This window comes from Amphiura filiformis, chromosome 19 (assembly GCF_039555335.1).
Source record: "Amphiura filiformis chromosome 19, Afil_fr2py, whole genome shotgun sequence".
In the NCBI taxonomy this organism is placed as follows: Eukaryota; Metazoa; Echinodermata; class Ophiuroidea; order Amphilepidida; family Amphiuridae; genus Amphiura; species Amphiura filiformis.
In genome coordinates this window covers 16,577,335-16,598,913 of record NC_092646.1, presented here as the reverse complement: position 1 = coordinate 16,598,913, position 21,579 = coordinate 16,577,335, and the positions used below count along the sequence as shown (strand labels likewise).

Genomic DNA, 21,579 nt, shown 5'->3' with positions numbered 1-21,579 from the left:
TTGCCCCTCTGACCAAAAAAAGCTGGCTAGACCCCTGATACATGTAATATGTTGCTTGCACTGCATCAACCCTTAAAATTTACCATACCTAGTTTGTGACTGTTTGGTGCAAACCAGTCAACTACTAAAGCTGAAGTCAGGCAACCCAATTGTTTGTGATGTAATGTGTTGCCCGATTATGCACATTGAATGTATTGTACATATCTCTGTAACATTCTTACTTTAAGATCCCAATTATTGTCCAATTTGGAGGCATCATTACAAAATGCCGGAGGTACACCATTTTGTTCTCAGACTGTTATGGACAATCCCGTGTCTGATTTCCCACGGGGATATACAGAGTTCCACTGGGGCTATTCCTGTTGAAATCCATTCACCCCCTATGGAAGACATAACCTTAATCTCCCACACAGGGAGTGTGAATTTCAAATGGGGTTACCTGAATGGGTCACTCCATTTGAAATCTACATCCCCTGTGTGGGAAATTTACGGTTGTATCTTCCATAGGGGGTATATGGATTTCAACTGGAATAGCCCATTTAAACCTCAATTACAATGAGCTACAATGGTTATTAGAATACAACACATCCATACACACTATTCATCACACTGGGCTATTCCAGTTGAAATCCATACATTCCTTCCGGGGCACTTCAATATGAAAAGGATATAGGTGTAGGGCTGGCACTTGTACAGTAAGGGTCATTCGGTGAGAGCAAAATATAAAAAATATGGGGTCATTGGGTGAGAGCATGATTTTTGGCATTCTGTGACTCAGACCAAAATGTACAAAATATGGGGTCATTGGGTGACAGATGGAACGTTTGGATCTAAATTAGGGGGGCATTGGGTAAGAATATGACCTTTTTAAAATGGGTTCTTTGGGTAAAAGCCTCAAACATTGAATTTCTAGTTCTAAATGGCTTCAAATGGATTAGTTATTTCAAAAGAAGTAACAAAATCAGTGTAGTTCAAATGGATAAGGGTCTTTGGGGGACAGATCGAAATGAAAAATAAGGGGTCTTTGGGCAACAGAACGAACCATACAAATATGGGGTCTTCGGGTGACAGCGGTGGTGAAAAAGGGGAACCTACATATGTGTCACCTCCAAAGTAGGAGTGCCCCCCCACCCAGGCAATCCTTATGGAAGACATACCCTTAATCTCACAGGCACTCAAATGTTTCCAATGGAGTCGCCAATTCAGGTAACCCATTGGACATTCACACTCCCTTTGAGGGAGATTAAAGTCATGTCTTCCATGATAAGGGGTGGATGATGGATTTCAACTGGAATAGTCCATTTCAATGTTGATACTATAAAAATTAGTCAGTTTTTAGCGGGTTCGCCGCCAGACAAGTTCCAAACGTGTCCAACAGCGAACCCACTAAAAGCTATGAACTCCTGTTGTAAAAGCCTATCCCACAATTTGATACTATGCCTTGACTGAAATAATTATAAATACAAAGGGTAAATGAACAAAATACAAAATAAAATAAAATAAATTTGAACAAAATACATGATTATATCAGTTTTAAAGGCACAATCAGTGATCTGCTGTATACTAGACCACCATGAAATCCTGGGAGGATGGGGAGGTTTGGAGTCACTCGAATATAAGCTATGCATCCATGTTGATAAACACACTGAAAAAGGGTAAGTTTTTGAGCATTCTGTGTCATTGACATTTGGGGTCCATTTTTGGTTATCAACAATTAGTCCTTTTTAACCTAAAAAAATCACCATTTAGGGTTAAATTTTCTGGTTAATAAGCTTTTAAGAATCGTATGGTTACAAAACTCTAAAATTGGTGAAAATGGTTTTAAAATCTTCACAAGTTCTGAATCGGAGATATACCCAGTATTTTCATCATTTATGATTTATAGTGACTTTGCCATTTAGGGATAAAAATGTGGTGGTTATACCATTAAGGGTATTCAATGTTAACAGTAATGCCATTTGTGATGTGTTCAAGCAAAATGAGTCAGATGTCGGGAATATTGATTTTGAGATATAACCAATAATAGCATTCATTTTCTTTTGTATTTTATTGTTCCGAGCAAGACTAAAATGGCCATATCTCTGAAACCATAAGTCTAATTATGATGGTGTTTTCAGCAAAATAAAGCTCTGAGAATGGCTCATAGCCTCATACAATGAGATTGAAAACTGAAAAAAATTTAGGGAGGAAAATTTGCTAATATCAGTTAATGCCCTTTATTTAGGTCTGTTTTGAGGGTTGATTAACAGGCATGGATAGCACTTTTATATTTGAGTGACCCCCACCCAAGGCATAAAAAAATCCAGGACGAATATTTTGGCATTTGTGATAACACAAGCAATCAGAGAGAATATCTTACACTTCCCACAATTATCTGTACTAATTGCTATCAAGTGCAACATTGGTAGTTTAAAAAGTACCCTAGTTAATGAACAGAGCACACCCAGATCTTGCAATATAATATATTTATTGGCTTCCTGAAAATGACTGAAATTCCAGTTGCCAATGTCACTGGAAAAAGCTTGGAAATTAAATAAAATGTATAGAAAATCAAGGAATTGTCCGAAATGAGCTCCTTAGGATTTAGGATTTTTGATATTGAATTATTTTTTGCTAGATTTTTTTTTTGTATTTAGACACTGTGAAAGTCAGGATTTCCAACAATCATGACTGGACAAAAAGTCCGGAAAATCCGAACTCCTCTACAGTGGGCTGCGTCTATTTTTTGGAATAGCCCAAGGATACACCCTGAACTTGGTTGAATCCCCTGCAATTGTTGATATTGATATAGAGGACAATTCAACCTTTTGCACAGTCTACATACATTATGATAGCGAAGACCAAATTCATACAGCCTGATTAACAGTTAAGTGGCATCAAATTTACAACACAGCCTCCTCAATCAGTGTGCATAAATGAATAACATCAAACTGTTCCTCGATCACACTTAATGTCAGTGGTACACGATATATAATCACTTTCATTTAAACAATAATACTGCCGATTAATTTCAAGAGTTTCTCATCATGTCACGTGGTCGAGTATTCCTGCCTTCTGAGTGTGTGACTTAGTATGGCTGCTGTAGTTTGTAACTCTATTAAGGCAGTTTGAATCTCACTGTCTTCAGTTAACCTATTCACAATAGGAGGGAAAGAAACAAAAACCAGGTAACATGATTAAAAATGAATGTGTTTAAAAAGGTCCTCAGAGTTTGGTCCGGAGCATATCAATTTGTAAGCGCTCTTTAGCAAAGTCATAGTTCATTGAATTTACAATCGTATGACAAAACAGGCAAAAATAGTAACTTTTTGCACAAGATTTGCAATTTAAAGAGAATTGGCCATTGCTCATTCTACTGAGGCTAGTTAGTATATGGATAAGTGTGCTATTTCATTTAAAGGTGGGTAGCCTGATTGACAATCTCATCCCCCACTTTACCTCATTAAAATGCTGATTTTGGTATCAGACGAAAGCTCATATTATTCTCATAAACATATTAAAATTTAGCGTTCCAAATCAATATATTTCCGAAGAAATCATCAAAAAAATGCTGAATTAGTCTCAAATAATTATGGTATACCACATTTGAGACTAATTAGGCAGTTTTTTGATGATATCTTCGGAAATACACTGAGTTGGAACTTCTAATTTCAATATGTTTATGACAAAAATCAGGCCTTTCACTAGAAATCAATATATCACATGATCATGATGATTATCATTAATAAAAACACTGTAGACTACCAATATCACGCTGTATAAATGTCGGTAATTACATTAGGAATTAGTCACATTTACAAAAAACATCATGTTCTTTTTGCATGAGTGCTTGAAAGGGATAACATTTTCTGTGGTATGTAAGTTTTTCCAAATATATCAGGTCACCTTCCTTTAATGACATAAAATTTGAAAAATATTGTAAGGATCACTTATTTTGGTCAAAAATTGGGCTTAGATAAGTCATTTTCAACAGATTTACTACATTTGCCTTCCTATAAACATTGAATTGCATTATCTGTTGACCTAATGAAAAAAAAAAAGTGTTTTTAGGGGGAAGTGTTAGCTTTCGTTTGATATAAAAAAATTCTGATTGGATGAAGGGAACACTTGAGGTTTTGAGAAAAAACAAAATCAATCACAGAGGCCTACTTTCCAGCTAGAAGCTCACAAAGCTCTTATGATGCTATGCACTCAACCATGTAGCGTAATGAAAGACGGTATAGAGACAATTCACTGCTAGCTAGGACGAAATTGTGCGCTCAGGTGTATCGAGGTGGAAACTGTGCATAGATCGTTTATAAGAGAATCGTTTTTGTGGCCAAACCTTTCCATATGCCATCATTTTTGAAATCTGAGTGGCACTTACCTACCAAAAAATTAGTTGAGTACCCCCTGGATAATTTCCATTAATAACATGGCTACTACTGTCTGGCAGTGCAGCGGTGCTCAACAAACAATAAGGAATTTCTACAAATACTTAAAATGGTCAATAGCAATGGGCCTTTTACATGGATATCGTAAAATCGTGCGATCACTGTTAGAAAATGTAGGTACTGTATGGAATTTTCAGAATTTATGAAATAGTTTGGTTGAACTGAATGGTGGGGGTGTTTTATTAGAGGGGGGCTTTCAGAAGAGAAAATATGGTATGTGATTTATTTGGAAGGCATTTAATCTAATTAATACTGCAACCTTGCCGGTTCGCACTTTTGAGTTTAAGGGTAGACTATAATCAAATTAAGTATTTCTTGGCCAAAGTGGAACATGCATGTTACGTCCATGTAGTGTAAGCGTGTACGCAGTGCAAGGCGAGTGTATGCTTTCTTCTGTACCGCACTATATTCGCGTGTGATTATCGCGGAGCCACTAGCGTTCACAGTGTTCCAGTTAGGCCAAGAAATACTTAATTTGATTATAGGTATTGTTGGTCGAATAATTTTCATTATTTAAATCACTATAATAAATTATTATTGAAAAATAACACTTTGATGTTTTGCAAAAGTTCATTCTCCAAATCATATACTTTGAAAACTTGCTTGATTTATTGTTGTGAATGAGTTATGTACATTTTACTAAAGTGTTGTTGTTTCAGCCCTCTTTACAACATAACTCAAGAACCACAGGACCTACAAAAGTATATCTGTGATATTCTTCTGCACGAGTGTGAAATGATCAATACAATTTTTGCCAAAGCTCACTACCATTCGCAAAATGCTGTGAACTACCAAATCGCAACAGTTTAAAATAGTTGCTAACCTTAACGGTTAGAAATATGCTTCAGATTGCCGAGGTATTGAGTTCCATTCTCAGTCTGGTTAATTTTGTAAACTTTTTTCTTTTTTTCAAGTAGAATAAGGCATAAGTCCGAGATATTGGCATCTTCCCCTGTTCTTAAAGCAAAGTATATGTCTTTGTTTTGTTTTAATTTGTTCAACACTTGGTACTCTTGATATTTACCTATTGATAATTGCAACCGATTCTTTTTGGCATGTCATAGCATCATCTTGAAGAGCGACACCCGAGTCAGGAGATGCCTCCTCTCTGTAGAACAGGAAGTCAAAAAACAAATTATCATCAACCAATGACATATTCTCCTGGGGGGAACACCCCCTGACAAAATTGGCATTTTGGGCCCCTGCCCCTCCATCAGTTTTAGGGCTGGTCTTTGAATGGAGAACTACAATCACAGAAAAAATGTTGGCACACTTTGACTGTCTTCTGGTGAATCTGTGGCTCCTACTGCCCCAATTCAACATTGGACAAAGTTATGTTGTCAACAGGACACACTCCAACATTGAAAGATGTGGGGGAAGGGTGGCATACATGTGGGTTGGAGCCTGTACTCCAAATACATGACAGTTTCTATTACTGTATACGCTGAAATTTTCGCAGATTTCGCTGATCAAGAGGCATCCGTGAAAATAAAACCCCGCGAAAACATGATAATTAAGCATTTTACTATGTTATTCTATTGAGGAGATATCCACAACCGCGAATTTAACAACCCGTGAAATTGTCAATATTATAACTGCGGCAGGTCCCGGACAGAACCTGAATCCAGTCAGAAGCTATCTCATTGGGCGATGAAAATATAATACGAAAAACATAGAAATATCCTATATCCAAAACTATGGAACAATTTAGAGTCTAATTTTTGTAAGGAATTTCTATCTGAAATCCCTCGGGTAATTCTGGCTAGAAATACCGAAATATCGAATCATGCTGTAAACATCTAAACATGTTAAACACCATCTGATCTCTTCACTCTACCGTGTACATGGTATAACAATATTGATTAATCGAAACAAATTTGTGAGAGATCAGCATGTCTTATTGGCTTTTAATGCGGCGTTCTGAAAAGTAAGCGTGCTAACTAGGAATTAAACAAAATATTAATTCCATACAGCTTAAAACACATAGCAAAGACTTGCAATTAATGGAGTTCACATAATTTTCTTTCAGACTTGAAAGCAAGTATACTTTATATGTACCTGCACTTGGTACTATATTTTATGATAATGATGATTTTACTAGAAGTCTCTTTTGCCTGCTCTTTGGAGCCTTGCAAATGTATTAAGTTATGCTACTCTGCGCATAACATATTCTCAAACGAAACCCACTCATATCGGCAATTAGCTATACTTTGTTCCAATATCATGATTATCTACCAAAATTGGAACAAGCTAAATCCGTTGCTACTAAACATACAGCTAGCAAGACGTGATTTGCAAGCTGTATGCAAGCTTATATACAAATTCACGTTTCTGGAGTTACACTCCGTCATCAGTTGCGCTATGAAGGTCTAGAATGGTTCTAAAACTGACCCATGTTTAGATTTTGAACATAAATTCGATGTGTCGAATTATGTATCGGTTAGCTTTTACTAAAGCTCTCACAATTACTACAGCGCCATGACAATGTCATCATCTTGCGCCGTAATATTGAATAATTCCAGACACTCTATAGGCTTACTGCTTTACTTATTCATAGCAGTACAACCTATACTAGTAACATGCTACTTAGTTGAAGAATGTCTATAGTTGAATTATATCGTTTTTCTTATATAATATAGGCCTATATGGTATATCATATAAAAGCATACAAGAAACCATAGATTCGAACTTGGATCTATGCAAATTTCAGCACAGTATCCATTTCTGGTCTTTCGTGTGATGATTGCTAAAAATGACCTTCCTGTCCTTAGGCACGAATATCCATTTCGGATCTCTCGTGTTAGGACAATAACATGAAAACAAAATTAATGAAGTCATGTTAGCATGATATTAAAGCTCAAGCTTGAACTTAAAAGCACATTCTAGTATATACTAACTCCAGCTCTACAGGTACAGAGCTGCTGTATCATCAACGCCGAATGTGCAGTGCAACTTTATCAAGTGTGGTTTTCATGGCTGGTCTTGTAAACAAGCCAGCCAATCATAGTGAAGACCACAACTTACACGTTATTATAACTCACGTGCGGTTCCATTCAGGTTATCCTTTTAGCATTGTATATAGTAACAATGGTATTCCTGAATGGACAAAAACAGCCGCCCACTTGAGTAGGCATAATGCTTGGCTATTTTATGACATGATTAAAAGACAGTCTCGCCTTTATATTCATCCGTGGGAATTTTTTCTGTCTGAAAAAATATTGACTTTTATAAATTAACTTTATCATAAAAGTCTGTGATAAAATTCCGCTCCAATGCAATTTCTTGTCTTTGCAATTGTCTTTTCTAGTTTTTTAGGAAAAACAGTCATCACGATAATTTATACTAATTAGGTACGTTGATTGCCACCTGACGATGTTAACTAGTAAAATACGCCAAATCTAGGCGTAATAAAAATGGCGGAGATGAAACTTGCCATATTGGAAATAAACACCCTTTCCTTGTGTGTCAATTCCAAAATTCAAATTACATAATAATTTATATAATTTTTTATAAGCGCTTCTGCCAACTATAATTCGACGCATGACCCAGAGATTTTGATCATATAAATGAAGTAAAACTATGCCAAGTCTAGGCATATCAAGAAATGCGAGGATAAGACTCATAAATTAGGAAAGTAAACACACTTTTGATATGTTTTCATGGAACATATAAAATTTGGCTTGCGTGTTTATTCCAAACATATAAACAATGAAAACTGCCCATGAGATAGTCCAACTTTCAACGAGGGATTGACTATCCACAATCCTGTAGGATCGTGTGTCAATACTACCTGTCCCCCTGTCAGACCCTCACAGAATGGCTGCGTATCACGAAGAGATACCGCTACAAACCGGGGTGGAAACAAACAAAATTATAACTCGGCAGGTCCCGGACAGAACCTGAATCCAGTCAGAAGCTATCTCATTGGGCGATGAAAATATAATACGAAAAACATAGAAATATCCTATATCCAAAACTATGGAACAATTTAGAGTCTAATTTTTGTAAGGAATTTCTATCTGGAAATCCCTCGGGTAATTCTGGCTAGAAATACCCGAAATATCGAATCATGCTGTAAACATCTAAACATGTTAAACACCATCTGATCTCTTCACTCTACCGTGTACATGGTATAACAATATTGATTAATCGAAACAAATTTGTGAGAGATCAGTGTTACATGTCTTATTGGCTTTTAATGCGGCGTTCTGAAAAGTAAGCGTGCTAACTAGGAATTAAACAAAATATTAATTCCATACAGCTTAAAACACATAGCAAAGACTTGCAATTAATGGAGTTCACATAATTTTCTTTCAGACTTGAAAGCAAGTATACTTTATATGTACCTGCACTTGGTACTATATTTTATGATAATGATGATTTTACTAGAAGTCTCTTTTGCCTGCTCTTTGGAGCCTTGCAAATGTATTAAGTTATGCTACTCTGCGCCTAACATATTCTCAAACGAAACCCACTCATATCGGCAATTAGCTATACTTTGTTCCAATATCATGATTATCTACCAAAATTGGAACAAGCTAAATCCGTTGCTACTAAACATACAGCTAGCAAGACGTGATTTGCAAGCTGTATGCAAGCTTATATACAAATTCACGTTTCTGGAGTTACACTCCGTCATCAGTTGCGCTATGAAGGTCTAGAATGGTTCTAAAACTGACCCATGTTTAGATTTTGAACATAAATTCGATGTGTCGAATTATGTATCGGTTAGCTTTTACTAAAGCTCTCACGAATTACTACAGCGCCATGACAATGTCATCTTGCGCCGTAATATTGAATAATTCCAGACACTCTATAGGCTTACTGCTTTACTTATTCATAGCAGTACAACCTATACTAGTAACATGCTACTTAGTTGAAGAATGTCTATAGTTGAATTATATCGTTTTTCTTATATAATATAGGCCTATATGGTATATCATATAAAAGCATACAAGAAACCATAGATTCGAACTTGGATCTATGCAAATTTCAGCACAGTATCCATTTCTGGTCTTTCGTGTGATGATTGCTAAAAAATGACCTTCCTGTCCTTAGGCACGAATATCCATTTCGGATCTCTCGTGTTAGGACAATAACATGAAAACAAAATTAATGAAGTCATGTTAGCATGATATTAAAGCTCAAGCTTGAACTTAAAAGCACATTCTAGTATATACTAACTCCAGCTCTACAGGTACAGAGCTGCTGTATCATCAACGCCGAATGTGCAGTGCAACTTTATCAAGTGTGGTTTTCATGGCTGGTCTTGTAAACAAGCCAGCCAATCATAGTGAAGACCACAACTTACACGTTATTATAACTCACGTGCGGTTCCATTCAGGTTATCCTTTTAGCATTGTATATAGTAACAATGGTATTCCTGAATGGACAAAAACAGCCGCCCACTTGAGTAGGCATAATGCTTGGCTATTTTATGACATGATTAAAAGACAGTCTCGCCTTTATATTCATCCGTGGGAATTTTTTCTGTCTGAAAAAATATTGACTTTTTATAAATTAACTTTATCATAAAAGTCTGTGATAAAATTCGCTCAATGCAATTTCTTGTCTTTGCAATTGTCTTTTCTAGTTTTTTAGGAAAAACAGTCATCACGATAATTTATACTAATTAGGTACGTTGATTGCCACCTGACGATGTTAACTAGTAAAATACGCCAAATCTAGGCGTAATAAAAATGGCGGAGATGAAACTTGCCATATTGGAAATAAACACCCTTTCCTTGTGTGTCAATTCCAAAATTCAAATTACATAATAATTTATATAATTTTTTTATAAACGCTTCTGCCAACTATTATTCGACGCATGACCCAGAGATTTTGATCATATAAATGAAGTAAAACTATGCCAAGTCTAGGCATATCAAGAAATGCGAGGATAAGACTCCGCAAATTAGGAAAGTAAACACACTTTTGATATGTTTTCATGGAACATATAAAATTGGCCTTGCGTGTTTATTCCAAACATATAAACAATGAAAACTGCCCATGAGATAGTCCAACTTTCAACGAGGGATTGACTATCCACAATCCTGTAGGATCGTGTGTCAATACTACCTGTCCCCCCCTGTCAGACCCTCACAGAATGGCTGCGTACCACGAAGAGATACCGCTACAAACCGGGGGTGGAAACAAACAAAATTATAACTGCGGCAGGTCCCGGACAGAACCTGAATCCAGTCAGAAGCTATCTCATTGGGCGATGAAAATATAATACGAAAAACATAGAAATATCCTATATCCAAAACTATGGAACAATTTAGAGTCTAATTTTTGTAAGGAATTTCTATCTGGAAATCCCTCGGGTAATTCTGGCTAGAAATACCCGAAATATCGAATCATGCTGTAAACATCTAAACATGTTAAACACCATCTGATCTCTTCACTCTACCGTGTACATGGTATAACAATATTGATTAATCGAAACAAATTTGTGAGAGATCAGTGTTACATGTCTTATTGGCTTTTAATGCGGCGTTCTGAAAAGTAAGCGTGCTAACTAGGAATTAAACAAAATATTAATTCCATACAGCTTAAAACACATTGTCAATGATACATGAAACCGTGAAAATATATTCCCGCGAAAATATTGGCGTATACAGTATGATGCTTTGATACTTCTCAGACTAAATTTAGGATTTTTAGTTTCAGATAGCATACAGATAGCTGGAAAATGTTAATTTCATGGAAATAGCCAAATTTCCAACAAAGAGCTCAAAATTTCCCTCCATATGGAGATAGCTAGATTCTTTCTCTAAGTATGATTAAAGCCTGGTCAAAGATTTTTTCTTTCCTTTCATTTCTTGGCTACATGAAGTAAAAAAGTAATTAGTGATTAAGCCCTACAGACTACAGATGAACCACAAAACAGTTAAAAGTCTCAGCAACTCCCAATAATGAAGTGTGACAGACAAAACTGCTGCGCACATACCGCCTATTTTTACGGACTTTCACATAAACGCAAAGACATGCATCGCTCTATCACAAATACGCAAAGGTATGCAACACTGGCGTGATTGTTAGACAAGGCACGATTGAAAACCCGGCCCTCATGAATATGCAAGAATTACAAAGTGCTAAGACTGTTGATGGATAGCCCAGATGGATATTCTGTGGTAGTCCATGTTAAGCTCACTTACAATTTCATTGGCTCATTTACTGTACTACAAGAACTCTGCATACAATCTGAAAAGAAAGAAAACATTCAACCATGTCAAAGATAATTATACATATTTATAGTTCTTATATTAATTTTGATTAGTTTCAAAGAACAACCCAGTTACCACAAACCAAATCTTGTCAAAAAATATGATGTGAAACTGTCATGAACAATCTGTATCCCTTTTTTCAGGACCACTGAAATCTTGATTCTACAATCTATGCCCTGAAGTACAAGGACTCGGTTCAATATACAGAGGAATTTGGTTGTGTATAAAACATTGTGTGTATTCCATATTGGATCGTAGACCCTCTTGTACACCCAAACTTTTTAAAAGTGTGTGCCTATAAGATGACCAGCATGCAGTATTGTGACAAAATGAATTGGCCAAGCTTGAGATGAGCTTTTAGTGAACTCAATTACCCTTCTCATTCTGCTCAAATCCCAGCCATTCATGAATCAAAAAGTAGACCTATGGAGGTTCACTCATTTCACTCAACTCACTGGTACCCACTTGTCACCTAAGTAGATTTTGAGCGAATCTCTGTGTTTCACTTTGTTTTTGGTCAGTTTGATTTGTTTTGTGTCCTATTTGTGAACTACTGAAATCAAAGTTTATTCTAAAACACATCATGCAGTACCTGAAAAAGTAGGCCTACAGTTTGAGGAATTTTGTTGTGTACTTACCAGATGACCAGCCTGTATCCTCTAAATTCAATGTTGCTTGTGGTCCATTAAAATCATCTTGATTCTGTCACAAATCATAAAATCTGTTTCAACAATGTTTTTCATGCATTACAAAATATTCAAAGTGAGCACAATTATGCATTTACTATCTACTGAAGATAGCTTGAAATGGGTCATTTCAGTTGAAGCCCATACACTCCATATGGAAGACATGACCTTAATCTCCCACACAGGGGGTATAGGTTTCTAATGGAGTCATCCATTCAGGTAACACAATTTGAAATTCACACTCCCTGTGTGGAAGATTAAGGTCATGTCTTCCACAGGGGGTGCTGGATTTCAACTGGAATAGACCAATGCATCTTATAACATGATATACTAAATCTATATCTGTTAAACCTTTCATACTAAACTCTAAATTTTAAGTTTTTGACATTTCCAATAGGGTTTGGTGCTTGGATTTATTAGAGCATATGACATTTGTACCATTTTCAAATAAATTGTTTTTATTCATATTCAATATGGGAGACAAGATAGTTCAATATGCTCAGGGAAGAAAGCCCAGTTTTTCAGATAAAGGAGGAAACTGGAGACATTTCCTCTGAGATAACATTTGCATGAGATTCATTTCCAAGCTATATAGGTTAGGGAGGACAGTTTTTATGGTCTACTTAGCTCAGCAATGCTTTGCTGTCTTCGATAATGGTTCATGTACGCTAGAGCGTTCGATAGGAACAAGCGAACAGTAAACGAGTTTGCTGATATCTATCGGAGTGTTCAGCAGAGCAGCAGGATTATAAACACAGTCGATGGTAAAACCAAAATCAATTTCCTTTGTGTTCAGTAAGTACATATCGACCCATTCATCAACTACTCAAGTGGTCATTAAATACGCATGTCTCGGGTCCTGTCTGTGGTCAACAGAAAGTAAATAATGTGTAAGTTTATGTTTACATAAAGTGGTGTAATTAGGTTTCAAGGGGTTGTTAATTCAAGCATGGTCGTAAAATTGATTCGATCGATATTTTGGTCAATGCGTTGTATCGGAGCAGAGTTGTCAATTGAGCGGAGCCTAAAAGAGTTTGCTACAGGCTTTAATGGGTTTGGGCTTTGATAAAAGCCAGGTACCTCTCCGATACAATGCGCTATCGAAGACAGCAAAGCATTGCTGAGCTCAGTAGACCATAAAAACTGTCCTCCCTTACTTGAGTAAAAACACAAGCAAATTATAACTGTACAAAACTCCTCTTTTACGTAATATGTAATAGTGGACCATTTCATACAACATGGCAGTGCAGCATGTACCTACCGATATTATATCAATGTCATCGATATCTTGCGAGTAGTGCGTAGGCGTCAAGTAGCGTCTCAAATGCACTTGTTGGTCAGCTACTAGGTCATGAAGATTGGCTCTTAAGCTGTTTAATTCATCGTCAATGTGCTCATGGAGACTTTGTTCTGTCAACGAGTGATAAAGGGATTACAGTGTCAAGCACTCCCTACCGAGGAAGATTTGCCTGAAGTCTTCCACAGTGGGAGTATGGGTTTAAAATAGAATAGCCAACTGGGCGACTACCATTTGAAATACTCACTCCATTTGTAACAAGATAAAGGTAAATCCATATACAGAGGGAGTATGTGTTTCAGAATAATTAACCCTAGTCAATTCCATTGAGAAACATACTCCCTCTGTGGAAGATTTTTCTTGAAACCTTCACAAATGGAAAAGCACATCTCTCCTAATAAAACACGCAGTATTTGCTTTCAGGGTCTTAGCCAGCCACCTGTCCACCCATTATGATGGGCAGTCTATTCCTGGGACAGCTAAAACTAATGCTTGAACACGTTCTGGGAACTTAAAACAAGATCAGACTAATAAATCAATCATATTCCAAAAAATAATTTACTTTGCCTGTCCAATATAGCATTTTGTTTGTTTACATCATGGCAGAGGGCTTCTAGAAAGTAGACAAAATTCCACTTGAATCGGTAACATTTAGGAATGTTTTAGAAAATGAAAAAAAAAGACCTTTTAGAAAATGGAAAACTTGGCACTTTAGTTTGGAGTCAACCTCAGCACGTTATTAACTCAACAATTTCCACCAATATGTCAGTAAAAAGTTGCTGGGACTCATCCAGAGGTAGTCTGTGCATTAACTATATTACTTATAGGTAGAGAAGCTACTGGGAACCACACACTCTTGGAAACCATAGTGGTAACTCTATTACTCATAGAGAGAGAAACTACTGGGAACCACACAATCTTGGAAACCAAAGTGGTAACAAGCTACAATTAACTCACCAATTTCCACCAGTATGTCAGTAACAGGTTGTTGGGACTCATCCAGATGCTGATGATGCTTCATCTCCTGGTCTTCTCTTTGTAACCTGTCATCCCAAGCTGCATCTTCCTCACATTGGGTACCACTGTTGTAGTCTCCCTGATTATGACAACATTTACAACATCTTAAAATGGGGTAACTTTAGCATGCAGGGGTAACTTTGACAGGTTCAACATAATAAATCTATCAGAAAATTTATTTTCTTTGAAAATAAAGAATTTTGCTTGGAAAGAAATCAATTGCTGACAAGATTTATATAGAGTTGAACTTGTCAAAATGTAATGTGAGCTGCCAAAATTACCCCTGCATTCCACAGTTATACTATTTGTTACACGGTCTGGTCCATGGGAGCCCAAAGGCGGCAAATTTGAAATTGAGATTAAAAATTAAATATGGTGTAAAAAACACACACAATAAAATAGACAGAGCAAAACTTCAGAACTTTAGAACCAAGTAGGCCTATGCAATACATATCTGGTGTTTTCAGTAATCTTGGTCCCATCAGGGTTGTAGCTAGGATATTTTAAGTGCTGGTTGGTATTTGATAAAAATCTTGCATATTAGGCAATTTCTTGTCAAAATTAATCAAATTCTTGACTAATTCAACATGTGCATTTTTGGACTCAGAGTGGTGAGCTCCAATGCTAATATTGCAGCTGAGTGGTAGGCTCTAAAACTGAGTGGTGGGCTCTGCCGCTCACTGCAACCCCTGGTGACCATTAAAACATAATTTGTTAAAATGTGTTGGAGATTCAAGCAGCACACAGTTAGAGGGCAGCAGTCTCACTTTCGCCTTCCCAATTACAAAATTAGAGCAGCAGTTGTATTACCGGACAAAAACATAAAATGTGACCCATCACATCAATACAGACCACTTCGCGGCTAGCTTCATTGGCAGATATGAGATAACAATGAAAGAAGATGGAAAAATATAAAGAAAATAAAAAGAATTCCAAGCTTGTTTTGCCTCATAAAACATTTTTACTGTATCTGATTTCAACAAGTAAGGTGTCATTTTCAAGCTAAAAACAGTTTATCCTTGAGTTTAATCTCCATTTTCATTTCTTCCGTGAGGTGGTCTGTTTCGATGTGATGGGTCACAAATTATGAAGAGAAGATAATCCCGAAGATAATCAACAAAATTACATATTTTAAAATCAAATTTTCCAAGAATTGCACAAAATGAGGATTTTTCTTTTTCTTAATTGATCATCCACACTCCACAGGCAGAGTAAAAACACCCCCACCCTAAAAAAAGAAAAAAAGAGTGGGATCAGATAACATTGAAAACAGAGCAAGTCATAAAGCCATAATGTGTGATTTGCATAAAGAATAGATTCCTATTTAAATTGCTAGTTTTCACTGATCACATTATCCCTTTTTAATTTCGAGCCAAACAAATGAGGTAAAACAAAGAAAATTGTGATTTTATCGTATTACATGTAATACTGTAAGGAGCATCCCACTCGTCGTGTGTACACATAAGCTGACATCCACAGGACATGTTAGCAAGCACTCGATCGGTGAACTCTGAATAAAAGCGGGTATCTCGGGTGAAGCAAATCACACATTATGGCTTTACGGAAAAAGATCTGGTGGCTGTTTTCATCAGGCTTAGTGCTCACACACTCTTTCAGGTATGAGATCTATCTGAGCGTCAGTCTGGTCCATTGTCACCAATTATAATGGCTGAATCATTATAATATTCTTATTATTATAAAGTGTACAAAGATCACCTGCTTAGGCTACTTTTACAGAAAAAAGGAGAAATGAGTTTTTCTTTGACCCTGGTCTCATGCCCGAAGGGGGGTTCTCTCTGGTTGAAGGTGTACGGGGACGTGCCATGGTTTTGGGTACCTGTTCAGCTATTCTGGTATATATAGTGATGGTTGGGTTTTCAGTGAGGGTGCTGGGTGCTTTTTGTGGAAAATTGGTATACAGATGACTGAGATGAGTTGTTGTTGTTGGTATGTTTTGTTTTTGGAAACATTAATTCCCCACTCAAGGAAGAAAAAAAAGGTCAGTAGTTACTCCCATACCACTTCAAATGGAATGGCTCGAGGTACAAATCTGAACGTCATTTTGGTCCACTGTCACAAATATAACTGAAATATTAAGGTTTCTGATCCATACAGTTAATTTTTCTCAAATAAAAGGTGGCATGATGCTATGTATTATTTCCTAACCCTCACTTATTCTAATCCAGGTAATAAACAATGGTGCCCATTTGTTACATTCAATTTTATAGCATATATCTAGCGTCAGGCCTACATTATCCACATTCATCTCTTAACAATGTCAGTTGTTCATGCTATTCCTTTTAAAAGGAATTTTAGTATGGTTATAAAGTGTATTACCATGATTAATGGCACAGCATCACGGAGGCATTGAGGGCATGCTAGGCATTTGAAGTAAAGAACAAGAGTAAACGTTCCATTGAACTCATTACATTTTGATCAAAAAAGAACAAGTGTCCCTCAGATAGGCTGGAATATGATGTATTAAGTGTATTTTCTGGCATCACAGAGGCATTGAGGGCAGGCTAGGTATTTGAAGCAAAGTACAAGAGTGAAACCTTCCATTGAACTCATTACATTTTGATTTAAAAAAAAAGTGACCCTTAGGCTGGGAAAAAAAGGGTTGGTATACCATTTTTCACCCTAGTGAAGTATTTATGCGATATCTTTAAGCATGTGCATGTGTACGCCAGTGCTTTGAGCGTAAATAAAATGCGCTCTGGTGCCACTGCCACATCAAGGTGAAAAATGGTATAGCCATTTTAATTATTAAGCTCAGTTCTCCCACGGCCACATCCCTTGAAATAGAATAGCTCAAAGTATATATCTGAACGTCATTTTGGTCCACTGTCACCAAATACACAATGGACATTTTCAATGTCTGCGTTCATCATGCTGCTTTAAAAAAGTGCAGACAAGTCACCTGCTTTTACAGATTAAAGGGGGAATGGGAGCTCTTTATGCCTGTAGTGTGTTGGTATGAGGTAAGTTAAATGCCTCCTTTATGCACTTTATATTAATCAGAATATGATAAAGTGGACAAAAAAATGTACAAATTGTATTGGTGACAGTGGACCAGAATGACGTTCCACAATGTGTACCTTGAGTCATTGGCCACTACACCTGACTGAGGGGAACGTTTTAACTGCATCCATGGACTTTTGTATGAAGTTAAATGCTCTTTGTGCTAGCCATATTATAAAAGTCTTTGTTTTGAGATATTTTCTCCAAATATCAAGAACTATTTTAAGAACCACTGAACCAATACTAGGCTTGTTTGTACTCATTTTAATGCATTTTTCATGCTGATTCCAAATATGGTCATGACAAGTTAAAATTCTTATTTTTTTTCAAATTCGTGAAGATTGGCTTCCACGATTACAAGAACTATTCCAGAGGGCGCTACACATCTTTAGAAACAATTTAGCCTATGGGTACCCCATTTGGGTCCATATGACGGTATTGCAATTTTAACTTTGCGTGTAAAGGTCCACCGATTCAATGAGAAATGTTAAAATATTTAAGTCTTCTCAAGTTGCCTGTGTAAAATTCAAGGGTTGGTTACTTTGGTGAATGAATATATACGGGGGCATGGATGAGGACACACAAAATTAATGAGAAGTCTCTGTGCAACAGAAAGTGTTTTACTTAATGACCATAGTTGCTAGTGTAGGGTAGGGCGAGTATGCACTTGGACACTAAAAACTTAACCAAGTCCACAGTAAGGCCAAAAAAAAAAATCCCATGTGGAACACACGGCTGGATGGTAAAAACAAATTTTTCACGTCCTTATTTTACTAGTGGTTACACATAGGTGTGTCAGTGTTTTATTTTTCACATTTAGACTGTGGACCTACCTGCAAACGAGGACCAGCCTCGGTTTGAGTCTGCAGTCGGCCACATTCACATTTAAAATGTATTCATCATGTTTCATAATGAACATTTGGCATATTTGACCAAATATCATGGGATTTTTGGTGATATTTTTCTGCTCTAGGGAACTAGAGTGGGGGAAGAAGACCCAAGTTTCAGGGGGATTGCCATGATGCAGTCACCACTGGTAATATCCAGGTCCCTAGGAAACACTTACATAGTGCATTTGTCCTTCTGCATCACCACCCATTCCCTGGGCTTCCTCATTGTCCCTCACCCACATGTGAGTAAGTTGTGAGGGTGGTGGTGAACTCAATCGATCTAAACTCTCCACCAGTTGTTGATGACTTAATGCTGGATATTGTGCTGCTGCTGTGTTGCCCTCTGTGTCCGCATGAGACTGAGATGGCGGTATTTCTTGACACCCTGAGGTCATCTTCAACTGAAGGTCTGCGGAGAAGAGATGTGAGAATATCAAAGTTCTAATAGCTCCCTCATCAGATTGGAAGTCAACAAGTCATCGTAGGATGCTTCCATAACTACAGCTAAAATATGAATATTATACAATTTGTATTTTGGGGGACAGCCCATTTGTTCTGAAGGGTCATTTTTAATAGTCCAAAAATGGTTACAGTTAGTGTTCATGGCATTTTAGGTTAGGATTGGGGTTAAAGTTAGGCGTAGCATTAGGGTTAGTACAATAGGGGTCAGAATTATGATTAAAGTCAGGGTTAGGATAAGAGTTTAGGTTATAGGTTAGGGTAAAGTTCATGGTTAGGGTTATCAGGGTAAGGGTTTCTAATACTTTTATTAGATTTTCGGACTAATGACCTTTCAGACGATCAACCTGTTACCGTATTTTTGTATTCTGAAAATTTTGTTAAACTGTTTAGTATCATTAGTTCTTTCACTTATTAAACCACCATTCTTACCATTTGTGGATTGGCTCAATAAATCAGCCTTCTTGTAACCAATCAGCAGGTAGTACTCATGGCGGTTAATCCTCAGACCTCATCAGCCCTACCACCATTCTTACCATGTTGCTGATTGGCTCAATAAATCATAATAGCCTTCTTGTAACCAATCAGCAGGTAGTACTCATGGGGTTAATCCTCAAATCGTTTCAGCCCTACCACCATTCTTACCATGTTGCTGATTGGCTCAATAAATCATAATAGCCTTCTTGTAACCAATCAACAGGTAGTACTCATGGGGTTAAGCCTCTTCAGCCCTACCACCATTCTTACCATGTTGATGATTGGCTCAATAAATCATCAATTCATCCATAGACTCTTCAGAGTCTATGATTCATCATAGTCTTCTTATAACCAATCAGCAGGTAGTACTTATGGTCAATCCTCTTCAGTCCTTACCACTTTTCTTTCTATGCTGCTGATTGGCTCAATAATTTCATATTAGTCTTCTTTTAACCAATCAGCAGTATAGTACTCATGGGGTGAATCCTCTTCAGCCCTACCACCATTCTTACCATGTTGCTGATTGGCTCAATAAATGGGAGCACGTGTGGCCGAGTAGATAAGGTGCCCGACTCATAATACATAGGTTGTGAGTTCGAGCCCCGCTCGTGCCAACGTGTTGTGTCCTTCGGCAAGGCACTTTATCCTCATTGCCTACTGGGGGATGTGGTTGGGTTGGATTGGATGTTTGTATAGTTGTTTGTTGCAATATTGGCGCTGATTAAGCTGCTGCCTACAAATTGAATTGTGTCTGTTTAGGTGTGTTTAATGTACAATTCTAGCAATTTGACCTGCGGGTCACCATTAGAGTTAGAAATAAAAACCTTCCTTTTTTTTTTTTAAATGAATCTTCTTGTAACCAATCAGCAGGTAGTACTCACAGGTTAAGCCTCTTCAGTCCTACCACCATTCTTTAATACCATGCTGTTCTTTGGCCATTAAATCATAATAGTCTTCTTGAACCAATCAGCAGGTACTACTGATAGGGTAACTCAGTCTTACCTTTGATATCTGGTGACAATGTAGATGGATAAGCAGAATTCAGGAAATGTGGGTCTTCATCTTCAACAGTATCTACTTGATATTGTACATCTGCTGGGTATTTGCCTGAATTACCACTGCTAGGGGAAATCAGAAGGGTTCATCTAATAATTGATAGGCTATTGAATAAAAGTCAATATTTGTTATTTAAGAACTAAAAAACGGTAATGCTAATCTGCCGATGATCATCGTCATTGACGATCTATGCCGTAATAATGTGTCCGAGGCAGTACAAATGTAAATAACGGGTGAGGCAAATAGCCTAATCCAATATTTCAACATTTTACTGAGGACACATTATTCATGTTATATGTATGTAAAGGGTAAGGCATCAACCTTTATTTCTATTATTATTATACCACAAGATAAAGATGAAGATAAAGAAAATTAGAATATAATTTTTTTGCCCAAAAATTTAAATGTTGTTTACACCAATGTACAGCGCATACATATACTCATATTCACAGCGCAAATGACAGCAGGTATCGTGGCAAAATACACATAACCTCATTAGCGTTGGAAATAGCTGGTATCGCATAGCAAAATGCTACACAATTTTGGAGGTGAGTAGCATTTTTATGCCATAGACTTACATGCGCAGGGAACTTAAGTGCCCTGATCTGTGTGACTTACCCTATCATAGTATTATTTTGGAGACTTTGTAGGAGATGGGTTTTTAAATCTTTCTGAACCTTCATGGGTCCAGAATTTCTGCCTCTGTGGCTCATCTTCTCATGGTTCAAGGTGTTTCAGATGCAGAGTGCTATACCTGAAAATAAGAAACAAAAGAATACAAACTGAAATGTCCAATTGTCCATCCATATATAGACAGGTTGAGGATTTGGACAGGTCTCGGCTTAACACCTTTGCTGTATTGATTGCAAATTTCCCACTGTAGATTTTCCTTTACTACATTGTTGTCAACATTCCAGTAAAAATATATAAAATTGAAACAAATCCTGTAAGAGAGTGCTGGAGCCAAGTTGACTTGATGGAATGCATACCGTACTCTATTCCGTAAATGGTTCT

At 37.0% G+C, this 21,579-nt stretch overlaps 1 protein-coding gene across 1 annotated transcript; it reads right to left on the bottom strand.

Annotated features, from left to right (window-relative positions):
• Positions 1-3,029: 3,029 nt before the first annotated feature.
• Positions 3,030-21,283, bottom strand: LOC140141592 (uncharacterized). Its single transcript, XM_072163504.1, has 9 exons — positions 21,184-21,283; positions 20,512-20,627; positions 18,750-18,982; positions 14,603-14,741; positions 13,610-13,758; positions 12,301-12,364; positions 11,594-11,639; positions 5,458-5,541; positions 3,030-3,132 (listed from the first exon to the last, which is right to left on the bottom strand). Exons 1-9 carry the CDS (start codon positions 21,276-21,278, stop codon positions 3,030-3,032), a joined length of 1,029 nt encoding a protein of 342 aa, XP_072019605.1. The 5' UTR covers positions 21,279-21,283.
• Between the last annotated feature and the right edge of the window lie 296 nt (positions 21,284-21,579).

Bases quoted from the DNA above. Each gene is read 5' to 3' on its own strand.
- LOC140141592 (XM_072163504.1), bottom strand. From the start codon at position 21,278: ATGAGCCACAGAGGCAGAAATTCTGGACCCATGAAGGTTCAGAAAGAT. The intron at 18,983-20,511 runs GTAAGACTGAGT...TCTTCTCCGCAG, and splicing joins ATTGTCACCAGATATCAAAG to ACCTTCAGTTGAAGATGACC. The intron at 12,365-13,609 runs GTAGGTACATGC...GATTTGTGACAG, and splicing joins ATGACATTGATATAATATCG to AATCAAGATGATTTTAATGG.